A 20,981-nucleotide genomic window follows, 5' to 3' on the forward strand; every position below is an offset into this window, starting at 1 on the left:
TATCTATACATAATTACCTGTTAAGATATGGGCTCAACTCTACTGGAATATGCCTATTCCAAGTCTCTTGGCCGGCCCACACCTGACTGATAGGTGACTGACAACTCATGTCTTGTGGAGTCGTGACTTTTGATTAACAAATCTAACTGTATTTTTCCCATTTGAACAGAAAAGACTCACCTGGATCTTTTTTTGTGCAGATCATAGATTTTATAAAGAACAATAAGTAAGGCTATTGATGTCACAATAATCAAAAATATCAGAAACATGATGAGTGCTTTGGAATTATCTATAAAGTGAAAATAACAAATGAAATTAGTCTAATTAATAAAATGTTTTTGTGAAATATCTTCAAAACATTATTTTAAGAATGCTAACATTTCCTATACAGTCCTCATATTTAATGTTGTTCCAACTGATGTCACTTGAAAAAAATCACTAAACTAAAAATATTCGTAAGACTAAAGTAGTATAAGCACCTGAGTCTACAATCTTTATATATAAACAATGCCCACATGTGTACAAATCGGGCAGTGTATAATTTTTTTATAATGTTAATTCAAATCAAGTTACACATTCATTAAGTAGTTATTAAGTACAAGGTACTGTACTCCATACTAGGATTACAGAAAAGAAAAATAGCACAATCCTTGCCCTCAAGGAGTATGTTATCCTAGTAAAATAATAACTGGCATTATTTTTACTAATCAAACTGAATTATAATCTATATCTTAATCCACTTCTAAAAATAGTATGTATTTAGAATGCCTCAAAGCTATCTTAACATCTTTTTTTTTTTTGAAGAATCCTAGAATTACAGGGCTAGAAGAAGCATATAACCTTGTTATTTTCCCAGCTTGGGTTTGACTTTGTGCGTAGAAGACATAGGTGACTTTTTAAATAGATATCAGAGACTTCAGGCATTGGACAGTCATTTTTCCCTATCTCCAATCGGTTTTCTGGTCTCTCTAGTCCCTTTGCCAGGGATGCATTTGAACACAGCCGTATAAAATATACATAAATTCAATACATATGGATAGGGAATATGATTTCATTGGTATAGGGGACTCCTGGAGGAGGAAACCCTCTCTACTAATATTGATTAGGACCTTCTGTCAAACTGATGGTCATAGAGCACTGACTAGGGCACAGAACAGCTAAGTGACTTTCCTAGGGCTGGAGTCAGAGGCCGGCTCTCTATTATGCAGTACTTTTCTTCTCTTCTCACTGGGACCTATCATCCCAATAACTCCAATTCTTAATTCAATTTGATGGGTATTTCATGAATATGAGTTACCCTGTTGTTTTGGGGAAAAGAACCAAGAAAGACCATAAGAACTTTAACTTGTCATATCTTCAGCATGTACCTTCAAGTTGCATCTTATTGTCTCTCGCCTTTCTGTTTTAATTCTTGTAAGAATTAACTCTTTCTTTATACTCATTGTGAATATAAAGATTCCCTTGAGATGCATTTTTTTAAAAATCATTCTTCCAATTACTATTTTAATAATAATAATAATAATAACATTTGTAAAGTGCTTTAAAGCTTCCAAGGCATTTTACCAAATATTATCTCAGTTGATCCTCATAACAACCTTGGGAGGTAGGTGCTATTGTTACCCACCCACCCTCACCCCTCACATAACAAATGGGGAAACCACAGCAGACAGCTATTTGTTCAACTGACTCTGTTATCCCAGGACTATTCTATCCTAGATAAGTTTGAAGAGGAAATATCAGCATGTTCACTGTTAAGGATCGATTTTTCTTTTCTTAGAGAAAACAATCTTGAAAACTATTCACTGAATCTGAGAGGAGATTTAATCTTTATCACTTGGAGAGATGCCCAGAGGGACAAAGACTTAGCATATTGTATATTAGATATTAGCTATCATATCATGGAATCTCCCAATTAGAAGGGATGACAAAGGTAATTTTGCCCAAGACAAACAGGCCTAGAATTCCCATTGTGAAAAGCCTGATTCTATGAGTAATCTCAGCAGTGTATTTTCCTTTCCATTCAACATCCCTTCACTTTCAATTGCATGCTAGTGGGCATACTTATGCACTCTCTACATATATACAAGATAGATATGACATTGTGAAGAAAGTTCTGTTTTAAAAAATGCAATTTGAGAGGTTATAAACATGGGTATCTCTTCAAATCATGAAAATATAAATTTTTAACAATACAGTATTATCAATAATAGGACTAGTTAACTATATTTAATAGCTTCATATGTATATATATATATATATATGACTTACATCTGGTTACTTCAGTTTTAATAACTGGGTCTCCATAACACTTGTCATTGTAAGAGTAAAGCTGGATATCATGCAGACAAACACATATGCAGACAAATACAATTTTAATTTTATTAACATAAACATTTACCTCACAATGCAATAAATAAAAATAACTTTCATTTAAGTTATAATTTTAAAATAATAAAATATTCAATTCTCTGGATGTCATAAAATAAATGTTATACTAAAGCAATTTTTTTCCCTTAAAGAAAATAATCTAGGAGGTCTTAAATGATAGAATAAAGACAGTCCCCTCTGTTCCTTCCCCTTCTCCGCCGTTTACTCTAGGCCATAGTTTTCTTCATCTGTAAAATGAGTTTGGATTTGATGGCTTTTCACTTCCTCCTAAAGTTAAGTTTTTATGAGTTAAATGACATATTAGCAATAGAGTTCTTACAATGTTTTTACATGACACTGCTAATAAATTTCAAATAAACATAAGCTTTAATACATGTGTATATAAATGTATATATACATATGTATGTATATGTAAAATGTGTGTGTGTCCAAGTGAATGAGCAGCTTGTAAGAGTGGTTTCTAGATATGATATTTACAGAAATCTTCTTTAAAAATACCAAAAAGTTCATCAGCTTAGACTTTTATTCACCTTGGGTACCTATTTTCTGTTTTAGCAAGCAGCAAGTCTTGCTTAACTAGTGCCAGCTAATGATAAACTATATGAATTGGTAAGGTCAATTACAGATTGACAGCTGACCAAAAACATGTTAAAATGTCTCCACCTTAAAGAGCATGACTAGGAGCTCCTTCAGTTTTAGGCATGGTCAAGGGATCTTGTCACCCCAATTTCAGTGATCCATTTACAAGGGTTAGGATCTGTCCTTGGTCCTTTGCATCTAGTTAACAAAGTTAAGTTCTGTCCACCCTCAACCCCCAGCTACCAGTGAAAGGTGCTAAGAAAACTAAAATACACACACACACACACACACACACACATACACACACACACATATACACACACACAATGGATACTATTAGATTTTGGGTTAGGACCCTGAAAGTTCTTCATCTAAACAGATATAAAAGATCATTTAAAAGAGCAGGGGTGGTACCAAGGTGAAGAGACCTACTGATACATGCTGTCGAGGAATAGGGAACTATTCAGTCAGAAAAACAAAGGCAATCATGAAGATTATTGGCTATTTACCAGTTCCCTTTTATTTTATGACATGTAAATAGTTGAGACTCTGAAAGAAAAATTCATTTGGAATGAAGAGTAAACAATAATACTTCATGAAACAAGTATATGATGCTAACTCAAAATAAGCAAGGTGCTTTTAGTTTAAGTTTAAGTGTGTTTGTTTCCCCTGGAATACTGGTGATTGTCCTCAATGGAGTCATACATCCTCTCTCATTACACCACCCTTGTGAAAAATAGCATTCATTAACAAAATGTTTAACTAAATTTGAGGGTATAATCTGTGACCATGGAGCAGAGAGAGATAGACTGATTTATGTAGAACAAATATATCAGTTTAATATCAAACTCTTATTAGCTGAATCCCTGGGATAGCTAATATAGCACATATGGCAACCTTTGACCTTTTCAAAACCTGGCAAGGAGTCTTTAAAAACGGAGAAGCTAAAAATTTCAAAATTACAATAATACACATAAAATAGCATGCCATGCTTTGAACATAAGACTTAGATAAATGTGAAATTTGGATCAAAAAGTATATATTAAATTCCTCTCAAATGTCTAGCACAATTAGACAAAGACTTAATCAGATTTTTAAGGGTTTAAAATGTGTCTTACCTTAAATGTATAATTGGTCATGAAATAAAGATTTTGTATTTCAAATGTGCAACTGCTGTTCTGTCTTGATGTATTGTCATACACAGATGTCACATTCAAATGGTAGGTCAGAGTGGGACCATTTTTATTTTTTGGCTGCTCGCAATAAACTCTTACACCATTGTCACCTATCAATTTTACTACCATATTTTCAACGTGGTCTGGTTCTATTTGAAGAAAGAATAACACCTTTTCAGTTTTCATCATTCAGAAGTCAAATATAATCAATATTTCCAAGTATTTACCTTTAAAACAATCTTTTAACTTATATACAAGATTTTCAATGTATTGTTGACTATATAGTGTAAGATTTAGTTCTGGGTAGGAATGAACACAGAAAGTTTGGATCTATCATCTTATAGATATTCTCCACAATATACAGGTCTTAATCTACATACAAACACATTTTCATATATGTACTATGTAGTCATGTGTATATGTATACATAAATATAAGTGTATCTATTAACATGTGGACACATGTATTGCTGCACTCATATGTACACAGATGAATGGTCACTGTTGGCTGCTCATCTTACTGCGTATTATAGTATGGATAATAAGCAAACACTTCTCAGAGCTAGTGCAATATCTCTTGTATTGATACATTCAACACAATAATAGCATGTATAAACAGAAACATCTGGAGGTCCTCCACATCCATGGGGAATTCCTCTTCCATTTTGACTCTAGCAAACACCTTTGGCAAGAATACGCTTCTATATTATGCTTTATTAGATGTTAATATCAGAACATTATTAAACAAAATAACTTCCATTGCTGTGTCTATCAAGAAATCTTATATGATCTTAACATGTGAACCTGAAACATACTTTTGGAGGAAAGCTTTTATAAGATCCATTTTTGTTCTACAGAATCAAATATTTTAAAACAATTACAGATAACTTACATATTGGGATTTTGCATTCTATGAGCTATTAAAAAATTTAAGAAAGCTTGCTGGAATGGGAAGAATATTGGACTTAAATCCCAAAATGGATTACCATGAGTAATTTACTTAATTTCTCTCAATCTCAGGTATTTTTTGTTTTGGGGGGGATTTTGTTCTTGTTCTCATTTATTTGCTTTAGTGAAATTTAAATAATAATACCTATAATGCCTACATCCCAGATTTGTTCTCAGAATCAAGTGATATAACATATGTTAAACATAAAATTTATCTATTATTGTTAGCTAACAGTTATTATTATAATTGGATGTCTTTAACGATGTGGTCTGCCATAGAATGTCATTGTGGAAACCTTCCTGGTACCTTATTTATCAGAGATGTTCTTTTTATTTGGTAAAATACTCACAATTCTTTTTTTAAAAAATGAGAAAGTAAGTAGCTAGATCAATAGTAACTGTTTTCTAGTCTTTCGTTTTGGTAGTAATTAGTATTCAGTGACTTCTTTTCCCAACCATTTTACATTTTTCCACCCTTCATCTATTTTGAGAATCAGTCTCTAAATAGCTTCAAACCTGTCCATCTCTTGCACAGATCTCTTCTCCCTATGGGGCAGCTAGGTGGTGCAGTAGATAGAGCACCACTGCAGGAGTCAGGAGGACCTGGGTTCAAATCTCACCTCAGACACTTGACACTCACTAGCTGTGTGACCTTGGGCAAGTCACTTAACCCCAATTGCATCATCCTGGGTCATCTCCAGTCATCCTGATGAATATCTGGTCACTGGATTCAGAAGGCTCTGGGGGAAAAGTGTTACTGGTGACCTGCACAGCCCTTCCTCACTCAAAACTTAGTCAAGTGCAAGTCATGTTATTATTTCTCTCTGATGGCATGGTCTTCTTCGGAAATGAGGGACGAACACACACGCTTCTCTCTATACCTTGTGTCTCACAGCAACCTCCTCCATTTTCTCTAGTGCCATGTCTATGTCATCATTCAGTAAATTGGGGACTGTAACATTAGAGTGTTAATGTAATGGTTCACCTACCACTTAAGAGAATAAGAAAAATAATATATACATCTTATAAATCTTAACAATAATCTTTGTTGCCCTTTTTCCTGTTTCACCCTTAATGCTATTGGGATTACTTGGTATCACACCAAGAAAACTAAAAGTAAAAGGTGTGAAATATTAGTACACTACCTGAGAAAATGTTGAAATTGTGAGGTGTCAGACTTAGTTTATTTATAATAATACTGATTAATGTAGCAATATAGATTTCCAACACCCTCAACTATTAAGAATCTATTTTTAATTCCAGAAGAGAGTGACTAATAGTAATTATAAAAAACTACTGGCTGGGTATGTGAGGCAATAGATTATCTATTGTAGCACAGAGGGATAACATTGAGAAGTAATCTCAGACAGAAGAAATAAGGAAACATAGAAGGTGGGGGCCATTCGGGATAGAGGCAAAATCCCTGTCCAATTCACTGTCACAAAAGATGGTCTGCCCTGAGTCATTGAGAAAAAAGTTAAATGGATTTTTAATATTCTCTGTTAAAGAATGTAGAGAAGTGTTTTCTTAAAGGAACTCAGAGGGCTTTTGGTCAAAATGGCATAAACAATTAAACCACAGTGAATACAGGAGTAAGGCTTAGTTTCTTGGAAAAGGGAAAAGTATTGGAAACTGAAAGACCTAAGTTCAACCACTGCCTCTAATACTTACAAACTATGTGATCACAGACAAATAACTTAAGTATTTCTAGCCTCAGTCTCCTCTTGGGTAGAAGGTAGATAATAAAATCCCTGGTGTCTATTTCATAGCCTTATGAGGTTCAAATGAGGTAATATAAAGGAACCCCTCTGCAAAAATTAAAGCACAATATACAGTATCATATTTTGACTATATATTAAAGGCAATTAGTGATGCAGTGGATAGAGTTCTGGGTTTGCAGTCAGGAAGATACGAGTTCAATTTTGAGTTCAGATACTTGCTACCTGTGTGACCCTGGAGAAGTCACTTAACTTCTATTTGCCTCAGTTTTCTCAGTTGTAAAATGGGTATAATAATAGCACCCAGCTAACAGGATTGTTGTGAAGATCAAATAAGGAAATATTTGTAAAAAGCTCTTAGTACATGCGTAGCGCATAAGAAGCTCTACATAAATGCAAGTTATTGTTATTGTTATTATGATGATTATTTTCATTATCATAATTATTATCATACTGTGATGGGAAAAAGGACAAATTGATAAGTTTGGTAATTTTCTATTTTTAGATATAAGATTATGGTACAGCAAATTATATATATGTAATATTCATACATATTTGTCAATGTCAATAATAAAGATGATAATTAACATTTACAGAGTTTCTGAAAATCATTTTTGCCAAACACTTTACATATGCTAGCTCATTTGAACCTCATAAAACCCTTGTGAAATAGGTACTACATAATTATTTTCTCCATTTTACAGGTGAGAAAACTGAGACTTGTCAACAAATACATGGTGAGTAGGTATCAAAGATAGAAAATTCAGGTCTTCCTAATGCCAAGTTCAATATTCTATATTCTATCTATATGATATCTCTAAAGAAAAAAGGTTAATGTTTTCCAATATGAAAAAATGACTTGGGGGCACAGAGATGATAAAAACAATTTAAGTAGCATTGTAATGTGATGGCATATTTTACTTAGATTTTAATTTTTTTTAATAAAATTTGAACTTTGCTACTTATCCAAAAAGATTTTTGGATGATAGAACCAAAAGGGTGACTATATTTACAGGGCACACTGCAACAAAGCAAAATTTGTTTGACTATAGAATGATTCCTCTTCCTTCCAGGACTTGATCTTAAAAGTGTATTTTTAAAATAAAAAATGCTTTGAGTTAAAAAATATTTGACTTTAAAAATTTTTAGTAAGATCATAGTAATGTAAAAGTGGAATAAGGCTTTTTAAATTGCTATATTCAAATGTAGAAATTATTGCTAACTTCTTTCTGAACAATTTTGAATGCAATGAATGTATTTTGTTGTCCTAATTGTTTTAGTTTCTCTTTATTTCCTCTGTATTTCCATACAATAAAATGGTGATACTCTTAGATTAGAGAAGTCAAAGAATATTGATCTACCAAGAAATAAAGGCAGTTACAGAGCCTCTGCAAACCTGAACCAATCTTTGTTCCAGATGTTTGACATTATTTTTTTTTTTTACTAATGACTTGAATGTGCTCTCCAAGAGGGGAAACAAACAAGCAAACAATATTTCTAAGCATGCAAAGAACAGGACAGCTGTAGACCTGGAACCCAGAATTTTTAACTCAGTTCACTGATCTACATCACATTTCACCTTAAGGCTTTAAGCAAGACATGTCTTCTGAGCCTATGTACCTGGTAGATTCATCTCCCACTTGGGTGCTACCTGCTAGATTAGTCAAATGTTTTCTAGGCCTGATCATTGTGCAGGCTGAAGTGAGGGGAGCATTCAGGGACTTGCTAATCCTGAGACAAGAGTTACTGATTACTAATAATCAGGGTAGGATGTTACTCTCCAGATCATAAGGAGATTGTAAGGAACATGATATGCAAATGGAATGTATTAGGCTAATCAATACCTTATTCCAATATGACATGATTACCGGTGTTATTATAAATAGGATATCCAAAAGTTTTAATTATGTCATTGATAAAGCAAGAAAACAAACATGACTTACTTCCTGCAGATGTCCAAAAGTGTCCGGTCACAGAAGGTCCCTCTCGTCGTACCACTCCAGTAGTAAAGGCACTTACTGACACTTTGTATGATGTATAAGGCTTCAAATTTGGCAGATGAAAATGTGTACAATTTGATGGAACACACTCTGTTTCTAAAAATAGAAGCATTTTAGAAATGCAAAATAATCCAGGAGATATCTTGACAGTTACATGTATTTAGATGTAATTCTAAATAATATTCAAAAGGTTCAAATTTAATACATAATTGAGCACCGCCTGCAATTTTGTTGCTCGAAAACATGAATTCACCTTCATTAAAGTCACAGGGAAAATTTTTAAATGTATACATTATTTCCCAAGTATGTAGCCACATCCTACTTGCATGGCTTAGCTCATGTTGATCCTCAGACCTTAAATTCACATCCCCTTTCCCTCTTTCTAATCCTTCAAAATAGAACTAAAAATCTCCCCAGGTCCCTGTATCAAACTTCATTCTGGGTGCTGATGTCCTTTTCTTTTTATTCTGAACCTTGGCTATATCCTAACCTCTCATTGACCAGATAGTTGGTCTGGGCTCCTGATCCTACATTACTTAGTCGTTTTCAATAAACCTCTAATTTTGTCCCCCAGTATATTAGACTAGAAAAGTGCTTCCTGATATCTAAACTTCCAACATTCTGGACCACTTTTCCGCCTACCTGCTTCTTTCTGCCACACATACTCTACCATATTTACCCATCATAATACTTTTTAGTCTACTTCCTATTTAACTCAATTGTAGTTCTTAGCCCCATTCAAATGGATAAGAATTTATAAAACACAGCACAAAACAAAAAAAACCTTAAACATGCAAGTAATTTGGGAGATATCTCAATAGTTACACATATTTAAGTGGGGTTTTCAATAATATTCAATGATCCAAGGCAATACCTGATTAAGAACTAAGTGCAACTTGTTGCTCTACAACATAACTTTAAATTTATAATTATATTAACAACATACGATAATGTTTCTAAAATAGATTTTCATATAGTTCCATGTCCTAGCTTATGTTCGTTCTCAGACCTGAAATTCACATTACTTCCCCCTCCACTTCTTCTTCCAAGTAAAACATGACCTGAAACAAAGATTCTTAACATGAGGTCTCTGAATTGTTGTTGTTAAATACTGTAATTACTGTATTTCAATATAATTTAGTTTATTTTGCAATCCTATATATTTTATTTTATGTATTTAAAACAATTATTCTGAGAAGGGGACCATAGATTTCACCAGACTGCAAAAAGGGTCTATACCACATGCTCACACAAAACTTTAAAAACTCTAGATATAAAGTGGTGAAGGGGAAGGGGAGAGAGAATAAGAACATTTATATAACATGTACTATGTTCAAGAAACTGTGCTAAGCATTTTTAAACAAATATTTTCTCATTTGGTTCTGTAATGCCATATATGGAATCAGGATAGAGCTGAATTTGAATCTGACTTTTGACACTAACTGTGTCAACACAGGAAAATCACTTCATTTTGCTTAGTCTCACTATCCTCATCACAATTAATTGCTATATGTAAAGCACTTTGCAAAAGCACTATGTAAATTTATTATTATTATTATTTATGGATAAGAAAACTGAAGCTCAGAGCTCAGGTTTGCACAACCTACCAAGTGCCTGAAACTGAACCCAGATCTTCCTTATTCTAGAAAGATTGGCAGTTGCATAACACTACAAATTCCTTAAAATAAGGACTTCAGTCATCTAGCATTTTTGAACTCTAATATTTCTGTTTCTTTATCCCCTATATATGTCTATCTTCTCTCTAATTTTCATTCTCTTCCTATTTGTTGATAAATCTTTCTCTGGAACCTACCAACAAAACAAATCTTTCTATTCTTAAAAAAAACAAAAACAACTCATACAATTCTACTCATGCTACCCATCAATCTTTACTTCTTCTCTGCTTCTAAGGTAAATTCCTTTAAAAAATTATCTACGTTCAATGTTTCCTCCTTCTGTCCTCTAATTCTTCTAAAATTCATGAAATTTGGCTTTCATACTCATTACAAGACTACATCTATTCTCTGCAAAGTTAACAATGATCTTTTGCCAAACCTAATCATCTTTTCTCAGTCCTCATCTTTCTTGACCTGTCTCCAGCATTTGACACTGTGTTAACATCCTCTCCCCCTTGATATTCTGGCAAGGTTCTGTCACAAGTCTTCTTCTCTTTTTTTTATTTACATTCTCTCACATGATGATCCCACTGGCTCTGATGGGGTCAATGACCATATCTATACAGATGATGCCAAAATGTTTATATTCAGTCCTTGATTCCCTCCTAATCTTGCAGGGGTGGGGAACCTGCAGCCTTGAGGACACATGAGGCCCTCTAGGTCCTCAAGTGTGCTTGAGGCCGCAGATTCCACACCCCTGCTCTATTCTCATATCATGGGACCTGTGTGCTGGACACTTAGAATTTGATGTCCCCTGGGAATCTAACTCAACATGTCTGAAACAGAATCCATCCCTTGCCTCATACTACACAAATGTTAACTCATATTACCATTATTACCTATAGGATTAAATATATACTTCTCGGTTTCTTCAGTATTTGTCCCCTTCTTACCTTTCCAGTCTTCTTACACAATATTCTCCTATATATACTCAGTCTAACAATATCTACCTACTTCCTGCTCCTTATATAAAACATTTCCTCTCCCATCTATTCCCTTTGTCTATACTCCAATTCTGGAATGCTTTTAGAATCCCTAATTTCATTTAGGGCACATTTTAAATGTCACATTCTACAGAAAGACTTTTCTGTTCCCCATAGTGCTAAATTTACCTTGTAATAAAATTTGTATTTATATTGTATATACATAAGTATATACATGCTTATGTATATACACATGAGCATACACACATGTGTGTGCATGTGTTGATACATGCATGTGTATGTGTGCTTTGCATGTGTGCATTTCCATGCATGTGTTGTGTATATATTGTAAATACTATCATTTTAACAAGGAAGACATACAATTATAAATATATAAACAATATGCACATGTTGTATGTATATACATGTGTGTGTATATATATATATATGTTAGTACCTTCCACTTGAGGTTCCCTTTCATCAAACTTGTATGTATCTTTTTTGTACATAGTCATTAATCGTTTGCCTCCCCCAATAGAATGTTAACTCCTTACTAAAATGAATTCAATGACCAATCATGATTCCAGAAATTGGAAGCATGGTGCCTACCTCCTGACAGAAAGATGATGGACTCAGGCTGTGGAATAAGACATACATTTTGGGGCATGGCCAATATGGGAATATCTTTGCTTGACTGCAATGTTATAAGAATTTTGCTTTTCTTTAATTTTTTTCCATAAAGGGAAAGAGGAGAAAATAAGTCTGTTAATTTAAAAACAGAATATTTTTTTTAAAGAATGTGAACTCTGTGAGAGTATGATCCATATTTTGTCTTTCCATGCCCATCACTTAACACAGTGTCTGTCTGACACATAATAAGTCCCTAACAAATGCTTGTTGACTCACTGAGTGACTTAAGGTCAAAGATTGTTTTGCCTTTGTCACTGTATTTCCAGTTTTAGTAGATTCCTGACACATAGTAAAAGATTGATAAATTCCTTTTAATTGACTTAATTTAAGGCCCTGGAATCGGAATATAACAGCTCAGAAAGATTAGATAATTTTGCAAAATATCTTTAATTAGCTACTTTATTTCAAAAGTCAGGGAATCATACAGGTTATGGTACGCTCCTTCATTGTTAGCTTTATTACCCTAGTTCGATAGATGTCTCCATGGTAATCTGATTCATTCAGGATTCCCAGGAAGGTCATAGAATAGCCTGAAATTAAACTCATTACAAATTACCCTTAGAAGAGTCGTTGCTTTGGATGCAAAAGCCATCAATTTTGCCTGAAGGTACATCCCAAGAAATGTTCATTTCTTTTTCGTTTACTGATGTATTCAAATTCCTGGGTGCTTCAGGAGCTATTAGAGGAATGGGAGATAAAGGATATGAAAATGTTAATGTGGAAAGTATTTTGCAAATTTGAAACATACTTGAATTCATCAATTAATAAGCAATTTTATAATTCTATGCTGATTTAATTCTTAATACCATTTAATTAAAAAACAATTGGCTGATTTTAATCTGTTCATCTTCCTCCAACAAGGGCTCAAATACTCTCTCCTTTGTAAGGTCTTTCCTGATTTCCCTCAGTCGCTAGTGGCCTCCTTCTCTGAAAATTAATTTGTCTTTATATGTATTTTACCTATGCTTTTCTGTGTATATATTTCTCCCCAAATACAATGTAAACTCCTTGATGATGGGTACTGGGATTTTGTTTTTATATTCCCAGAACCTAACACAGTAACTGCTAGTAGGAGGCACTTTTCAAATGCCTGTTGAAGTAAACTTAATTGAATAATTTTAATAAGATCTAGAGATTTTTCTTTATGTTTTGATACACTTGGAGGAATCCAGATCAATACAATGAGTGGTTGTGGGACCCTGCTTTATCTGCATATACTGCTGTCCTCCTCTTCCCAGTACCCCTGGATTTCAGTGCAATCATAACTTGGAGATTATACCAAGGATGCTTTTCACTGACATCAGTTGGAACGGCAAAACAATTATCTACCCTGTGGAATATTGGATAATGGGTTTACTACTAGTCCCACATTTATAAATTTGAAAACGTCCCTACAAATACTCCTATGGAGCTCTCATTCCTTGTTGGCAATTTCAGTGAAACTTGTAAAATCCTGAGCTTTTAAAAAAATTGACAAAAATCCAACTAATATTTGGCACACGAGAAATAAATAGCTACAAAGCTCTTTCAAATTCTGTTACTGTTTCTATCAATTATTATTATTATAGCATAAATCCCTCCCAAAAGTTTTACCAGCTATAGAAATTATCTCTTCAATGAAGTGCACAAAAGTACGAAATTTTCCTACATGCACAGAGCTTTAATCACAGTCGTCAGAAAATGACCTATCAAATCAGAAAATTCAGACAACAAAGAAACTTTACATACTTAAAGAAATTCCATTCAGATCTTTGTCTATGGTCTTTCTTGCCCACTACACTAACACTGGGGATAAAGGGTTATTTTGTCTTCCACAATAATTAAAATTCTAAATATTAATTGCTAATCTATTGAATCTAATAAGATTTTCAGCCTAAAGCTCTTATCTGGATACCAATGTCCATGTTTATTTCATTCACACGTAAATGAAAAGGATGCAGTTTTAGGAAGTTTCTGAAATTCAGTTACATCAAAGCAAACAGAGCTCTTTCTATTGTCCCTGTTATTTTCTTCTTCCACAAAATAGAAAGATGGAGCTCTGTCATCTGACACAGAAATAGAGTGATGTTACTTATTTTGGGGGTAGGGTGGACAGTTGTAGTCAGACTTGTGACTTTTATCTATGTAGGCAACTCCTGATGAGGACCAGCCCTCCACTGATGCAGATCAGGATTAATCTGTATCTTTGAATTTTAGAAAACAACTGAAGCAGTGAGAAGTTAGGTTACTTGCCCACAGTCATCCAGAGAGCATGTATGTGAGAGATGGGCCTTAAATTCAGATCTTCCTGACCCTCTAAAGCCCATCCTTTGAAACTGACAAGACAGTTGATTTGCAGTTTTGTTCTTTAAATTTTCAAGAGTTACAGATTTCCTGATATATAATAATAAAGAATAATGACCAGTATTCTTGTCCTTACAGCTAAGAAAATCAAAATCATATGGAAAGATGACAAATATGCCATTCTGATTGTCCTCCTTGTTGTGAGGTGTGTTCCTGAGTGGCTTTCAATGAGCCTACCAAAAATGAGCTTGCATCTGTTTTTTTTTTCTTACTTCTAAAAATGCAGATTTTTAAAAATCTTTCAGTAAAAGTCAGTAGAACATTAAATATCTGAGAATAACAGCAGGATAATGACTTGTCCTAGGATCATTTCTATTTAAATCCTATCAAAAAAGGTGAAAAGAGTTGTAAGGATGATGATGATGGTGATGAGGGTGATGATGGAATCAAAAGACCCTCTATGGATTACCTCCTTATGGACTTAGCCAAGATCTAGGAGGATAATAATGCTTCCTTTCATGCTTATTTATTGATGTCTCAAAAGAAACAAGAATAATGTTTAAATATTAAATGGATCTGGGATCTCAAAAATGAAGCACTTTTCCTCTGACAGTGTAGCTCACAACCCAGCCATCATTTGGCATGACTCTCATTTATTATTGCCTATAGATCTTTCACAAAGGAACAGTCCTTGGAATAATAAGAGACTTTAATATTTTTTTTCACTAACTTGTGCTTTTATCAGTATAAAGAGAGCCTAAGGAACTTTTTTTTACCAAAATAGAGAAGCCCTTTCATTATATTTTGCATTTTTAAAGAATTGTTTGGAGGCACTGAAAAAAGACTTGCCCCAGTCACACAGCCATTATGTATCAGAGGCAGAACTTGAACCCAGATCTTCCCAACTTTGAGGCCAGTTCTTTATCCAGTGAAACATGTTGCTTTTCTTACAGACTATATATTATTGGATACAATTAAAAGAAGAAGAAAAAAATTTCCATGTCTTATGTCACTTGATGCTGACAACAGCTATGCCAAATAGGTAGGACAAGTATTTTTGGTGTCATTTTACAAATGAATTAAGGGGGACTTGTTCAAGGTCACACACCTAAAATGTACCCAACTGAAAATTTCTCCTCCAATTCTACCACATCTTTTCATCCTCCTGTCATCATTCACTGAAAGTGGGAAGAAAAGGGGGTGAGGGGAATAATACCTTACAAATTTAAATATTACACTTACGTCCAAAGTCTGTTGTAATATTCATTTCACTTTGATTAACAATATGGTTGTTATATTTAACAGAGGCATGGCAAACATAAAGTGTTTGAGGAGTCAAATTAATGAATTCTCCTTTCTCCTTAAGGTATGATGAATCATTGAAGCGTGCTTTGATACCTTCCTGGCTTTTACCTGGAAGAAATAATTATCATATTTGCTGGTATAAATCCAATATGTTACTGATTCCTTACCCCACCTGCAGTTAGCTCTACGAACCTAGGACACTACATAGGGAGAGAAGAGACAACCCAGCATAAAAACCAATGATTGATGCTTTTTTATCAGTGCTAAATAAAATTCGTTCATCTACCTGTGGATTAGTTAACCTGGAAAATAGTTGGTTCCCAGCAATCCTTAAGCCGTAAGCCTTTTGCACTGCTGTGATTTTGACTACTATCTAACACTGTTGAATTTTCTGTAGTTCTTTGACCCTATCCCAGAAAATTGATTGATGCTTCTTGATCAATTCAGTCCATCACATTTGGATTCCCATTGCTCTGATAAGGCCTCAGTCTTGGTAGGTAAACCCAGCTTGGACTAGGCAGTACCTCGACTCTGCTTTTACATTTGTACATTTCACTGCAGTTCCCAGTCCTTCATCACTCCTTAAGCCTAGTTTTCTGGTTAGACTAGGACTCAGACTACAGGTTCCTGGTCTATTCTTTATTCTTCTAGCAATAGCTGACCTGGACACTGTTTACTACATATGTACTTTCAATAACTCTACAAATTCATCAGATGTCCTAATTTGGGGTGAAACATGGGGTAGGGATGGAGCATTATAGCATATGTTTATATATCAGAGATTCTAAAGAATATAATATACAGTCTTCTATTTATCTTACTTCAAAGTAGAAGTTTTATTTCTACTTTATTAAGAATGCCATGATGCATTTTGATTGACTGATAACCACAAACTACTCCTTTACCATAAGTGAACTTGATTGTGCACCAAAATACTGTAAGATTACCACAATGTACATCTCTGGGATCTTAAGGGGTACAAAATATTAAGTAGTTAAAAGGGAATAAAATTATTACTACACTGAACATGTTACATCGACACTCAAGGCTATATCGTCATACACAAGTTGTTTTGTGATCTTTTGTGATTTGTGATATTTTGTGATCGTTATGACAGAGCACTGAATAAAGTATCTCCTTAATAAGTCTCTATTTTTAACACATTCCAGGATAATAATGAGTAAATTCTTATAATATCTTAGGATTTGCAAAACACTTTACGTATACTATCTGAACTTCACAACAATCTTTTCTTGTAGGTGGTATCATCACCTACATCATACAGATGAGAGAATTATGGCAGACAGAGGTTAAGTGACTTGCTGTACTTGCAAGTAGGTATTGGAGGCAAGATCTGAACTCAGTCCTTCCAGACTCCAAGTGCAATTCTCTCTTTACTAGATCATCTGGTCATTCACTTCTTTTGTTACCTACCTTCATCCCTATCCAGTAATATGCATAAACTAGAGATTCTACAAATGCTAGTGAATCCATTCATTTTCAGGTTAAGTGTGTGGGTTTTTTTAAAATGAATTTTTGGTGGTTTTGTAAAAAGTATTATTAAATGTAATGAAGGTCTGCATGGCATACAAAATAATTGCTATGTGAATCCAGAATCTGATCAAGTATAAGCATATTTTATGGCCTACAGAGAATCTAAGGGAGAAAAATTACCCAGAAACAATGTATTCTTACATTCAAAGTTGTAGGATAAATTATTCTTTGTGCAGTTAAAAATTCCTCCAGTAAGCTCCCATTCTAAAGTTATAGAAGTATTTGCTTTTTTTGGATCTGTTGAATTTTTTAAGTTAAAATGTTCTGGAGCTGTTGAGATGAAGAAGAAGAAATGTGTCATAATTCATATTTTAATAATTTTACTTACAAATATTTAAATTTACTTACAAATACTTAAAACATTCCTATGACATGAATTAGAGGACAAATCTTTTGCCCATCTTACAAATATTAGTTCAGTTAAGACAAATAATTTTCCCTGTCAAGCAAACTGAAATTTTATGACACTATTTGCCAAGTTCTATCATCAGTCATAAACACATTCAATTGCTTCTAAATAATCACATAAATATTACACAAATATCATATAAATAGTGGATAACTAACCTTGGTCCAGATAGAAACAACTTGCTAATAGAAAAAAATGATTATGTCTACAAAAAACCACTAATTCAAATTTTTATCAGAAGGGGGACTTCTTGGTTATCTATTTGTAAACTAGCCAAAAAAATGAGGTACAGCTCTTAAATCCAGTCAAGATTTGTTTGCTGGTTTATTAGTTTTTAAACAAGAGTCCCTCCTCCACCAAAGTCCTGCTTTGATACTTAATCCTAACAATGGGTTGCCTTGGATTCTTAAAGACTATATTTGGAGACTCTAAATTCTAAAATCCAGCAAGGTTTGGGTGACAAGGCTAGAGAAAGATTATGTGATGGTAGTCTAAGGAAGAGACTAGCTAAATCCAGAGAAACTCATCGCCAGGAAAGACATAGGATGAGATTTTTAAAATGTATTTGTTTGCTTGTCTAAACTACAACCCCAAATGAATGCTGTTTACCGAACTAAAGAACAACTAAATTTATATCTGTGGAAGGTGTACCCCGACCAATATAATTTGCAGATTCTTGAAGTATTATTCAGAAGGTTGTTAGGCAAACAATTCTGTGAAACTTGCAAATAGTAGTAGTAGCAGTCATTGTAGTGGCATAGCCCTCCAAAAGTTGGAGTCAGGTGGGATGGTTGTGGTCACTGGGAAGCTTCTTCATAAATGTGTTGGGTGGAGGGGGAGATGAGGAAGAAATCTAGGATGGAATTGAGCTGGCTGATGTGAAAAAAGGTGGAAAACAGCAAATAAACATGGTTAGGAGAATACACAATTAAAATGGAAATTTACCTGGTGGCACGTTCAATGTGATGTCAGGTGAACATGGTCTAACTTTTATGGTAATCAAAGAGCATTCTTCTATATTTTTCAAACATTGTTCTTCATTGTTATCACACATATCACAACGTGAAGATCCACATTCAAACTCAATTTTAGTAGAATTCAGATTAATATTATTCAATTTTGCAGTATAACTTCCTTGGACATATGTATACTCCACAGTGATATTTTTGTATGATTCTGAAGGGACAAAAGAATTTAAGTTTAATTTCAAATTCATACATTTAAATGATTATACTCTTAATGTGTTACAAGTATACCCTGTACTGCTATCTTCTTTTCCTCCTAAGGTGACCCTAGACTGCCTTAAGATAATATTATCATCCTGAATATTCCTTATGAACTTATAAACAAATAGTCTCAACCTGAGCAAGGGGGGAGGAAAAAATTGACAACTAAGGAAGATAGCTAATAGCTTTTTTTTTTATTTGAATAATCCTACCCAAGTTCATAATAGAAGGACTAGAAGCATGACACAGAGAAACATGACACATCAATTGACACAGTATATTTTTTAGCCATAAAGAAATTAGAAGTTTTGACCCAGCAATACTACTACTAGGTCTGTATCCCAAAGAAATGAAAAAAAAAAAGGTTGGAGGAAAGACCTATTTGTAGAAAAATATTTATAGCAGTTCTTTTTGTGGTGGCAAAGAACTGGAAATTGAGATGATGTCCATAAATTCGAGAATGCATGGCTGAACAAGTTGTGGTATATAATTGTCATGGTGCTATAAGAAATGAAAAGCAGGATAATTTCATAAAAACCTGAAAAAAATTTGCATGAATTGATGAAAATTGAAGTAAACTGAGCCAGGAGAACATTATACATAGTAACAATAATATTCTATGATGATCAACTATGAATAACTTAGCTATTCTCAGCAAAACAATGATCCAAGACAATTTCAAAGACTCATTGTGAAAAACACTATCCATCTTCAGAGAAACAACTCATGGAGTCTGAATGTCAATCGAAGCTTAGTGTTTTTCACTTTTTTTGTGGTGGATTTTTTTTCTATGTTTTCTTTTACAACATGACACATGTAAATATGTTTTGCATGATTTCACAGGTATAACCTATATAAAACTGCTTATCATTTCAGAGAAAAGAAAGGGTAGGAAGGAAAAGATAATTTGAAACTCAAAATTTAAAAAAAGAACAAATGTTAAAATGTACTTTTACATGTAATGTAAAAAAATAATAAAAAATTATTTTACAAAGGAAATTAGAAATGATAGGATAAAAATATTAATTTTAAAAATTTTAATATTTCTATTGACTGATTTATCTCTCGTGTTTCTAGTGTTAAGGTGAATACATTTTGAAACACTTTGAGTGCTTACTCATCCACTGGAAAAGTACAAACATTGTCTTTAGTGGAAACTTCCCATCCCTGCATTGGAATGGGGTGGAATCTCTGGAGTTTTGGTTTCTTTGCCTGAATATGAAATATGTGCTAACAACTTTCGTGTATATGGATCAGGAAAAACAAGAACTCTAAGGGAGCACTTTAAATACAGCCTATCAAGATTAGAGGGCATGTAACAATAAAGTCTTCCTGGTTGAGATATAGTGAAAGGGATTGAATCTCTGGTCAGGCACTTTACTAGCAGTCATAACTTTGCCAAGCAAGGACACAACTCTGGCTAGACCAGAGAGGTACTTGTTAGCTTCACCTTGACTTGTGTTAAGGGGATCCAACAAGAGCGAGTCTTTTGATGATCACCTGTAGAGGTGATGCTATGAAAGGATAGAAGATGTCTCAGAAGGATCCTTCAACTGCAAATATTAGAGAACTATATCTAAGATCATCAGAGATGAGACTAGCACCCTAGCATGTGAACAACCACATTACTGAAAGAGTATGAGCCACTAAGGATTGTTTAATGCATAATATTGTGAAATAGAATAAGTAGGTGCCAATTAATAGGAACAATGAATTTTCTGAAGTGGTCACATGTATTTGTACTATTTGAATTTGTACTATTCTAAGGAATTTGAATTTGTACTATTCTAAGGAATAATATATAAAATATGGTCATTGATTCCAAAACAATTGAAATATGCAGCATGCATTTGAATAATGCAACCACTTGGGGATGATTAGTTAGTGTCACTGACTGGGACCTGGTTGAAAATACTTGTGTGTTGCAGAATGGATAATATTATCAAAGAATCTATCCCGTAAAAACACTTCACATATTATGGCCAGTGTACTTTCAAGTGTGATATTGGTGCCAGTATACCCCCCCTGCCCAACTAATAAAATCATCATCATCATCACGATGATGATGATGATGAATGATTAACATAGCATCTCTACAGCACTTTACA

General features: G+C 33.8%; 1 protein-coding gene across 5 annotated transcripts in view; it reads right to left on the reverse strand.

Annotated features, from left to right (window-relative positions):
• PTPRC (protein tyrosine phosphatase receptor type C) overlaps positions 1-20,981 on the reverse strand; it is a 132,661-nt gene that overhangs the window by 31,410 nt on the left and 80,270 nt on the right. For all 5 annotated transcript variants that reach the window (XM_072648288.1, XM_072648287.1, XM_072648285.1 and 2 more), the window contains 8 exons: positions 18,593-18,823; positions 17,380-17,508; positions 15,622-15,792; positions 12,653-12,772; positions 8,751-8,903; positions 4,086-4,291; positions 2,269-2,329; positions 181-289 (listed from right to left, as the gene is read on the reverse strand). In XM_072648288.1, the coding sequence (XP_072504389.1) occupies positions 181-289; positions 2,269-2,329; positions 4,086-4,291; positions 8,751-8,903; positions 12,653-12,772; positions 15,622-15,792; positions 17,380-17,508; positions 18,593-18,823 (1,180 nt within the window). The remainder of the gene's footprint in view (positions 1-180; positions 290-2,268; positions 2,330-4,085; positions 4,292-8,750; positions 8,904-12,652; positions 12,773-15,621; positions 15,793-17,379; positions 17,509-18,592; positions 18,824-20,981) is intronic.

This window comes from Notamacropus eugenii, chromosome 2, assembly GCF_028372415.1.
Source record: "Notamacropus eugenii isolate mMacEug1 chromosome 2, mMacEug1.pri_v2, whole genome shotgun sequence".
Taxonomy (NCBI): domain Eukaryota; kingdom Metazoa; phylum Chordata; class Mammalia; order Diprotodontia; family Macropodidae; genus Notamacropus; species Notamacropus eugenii.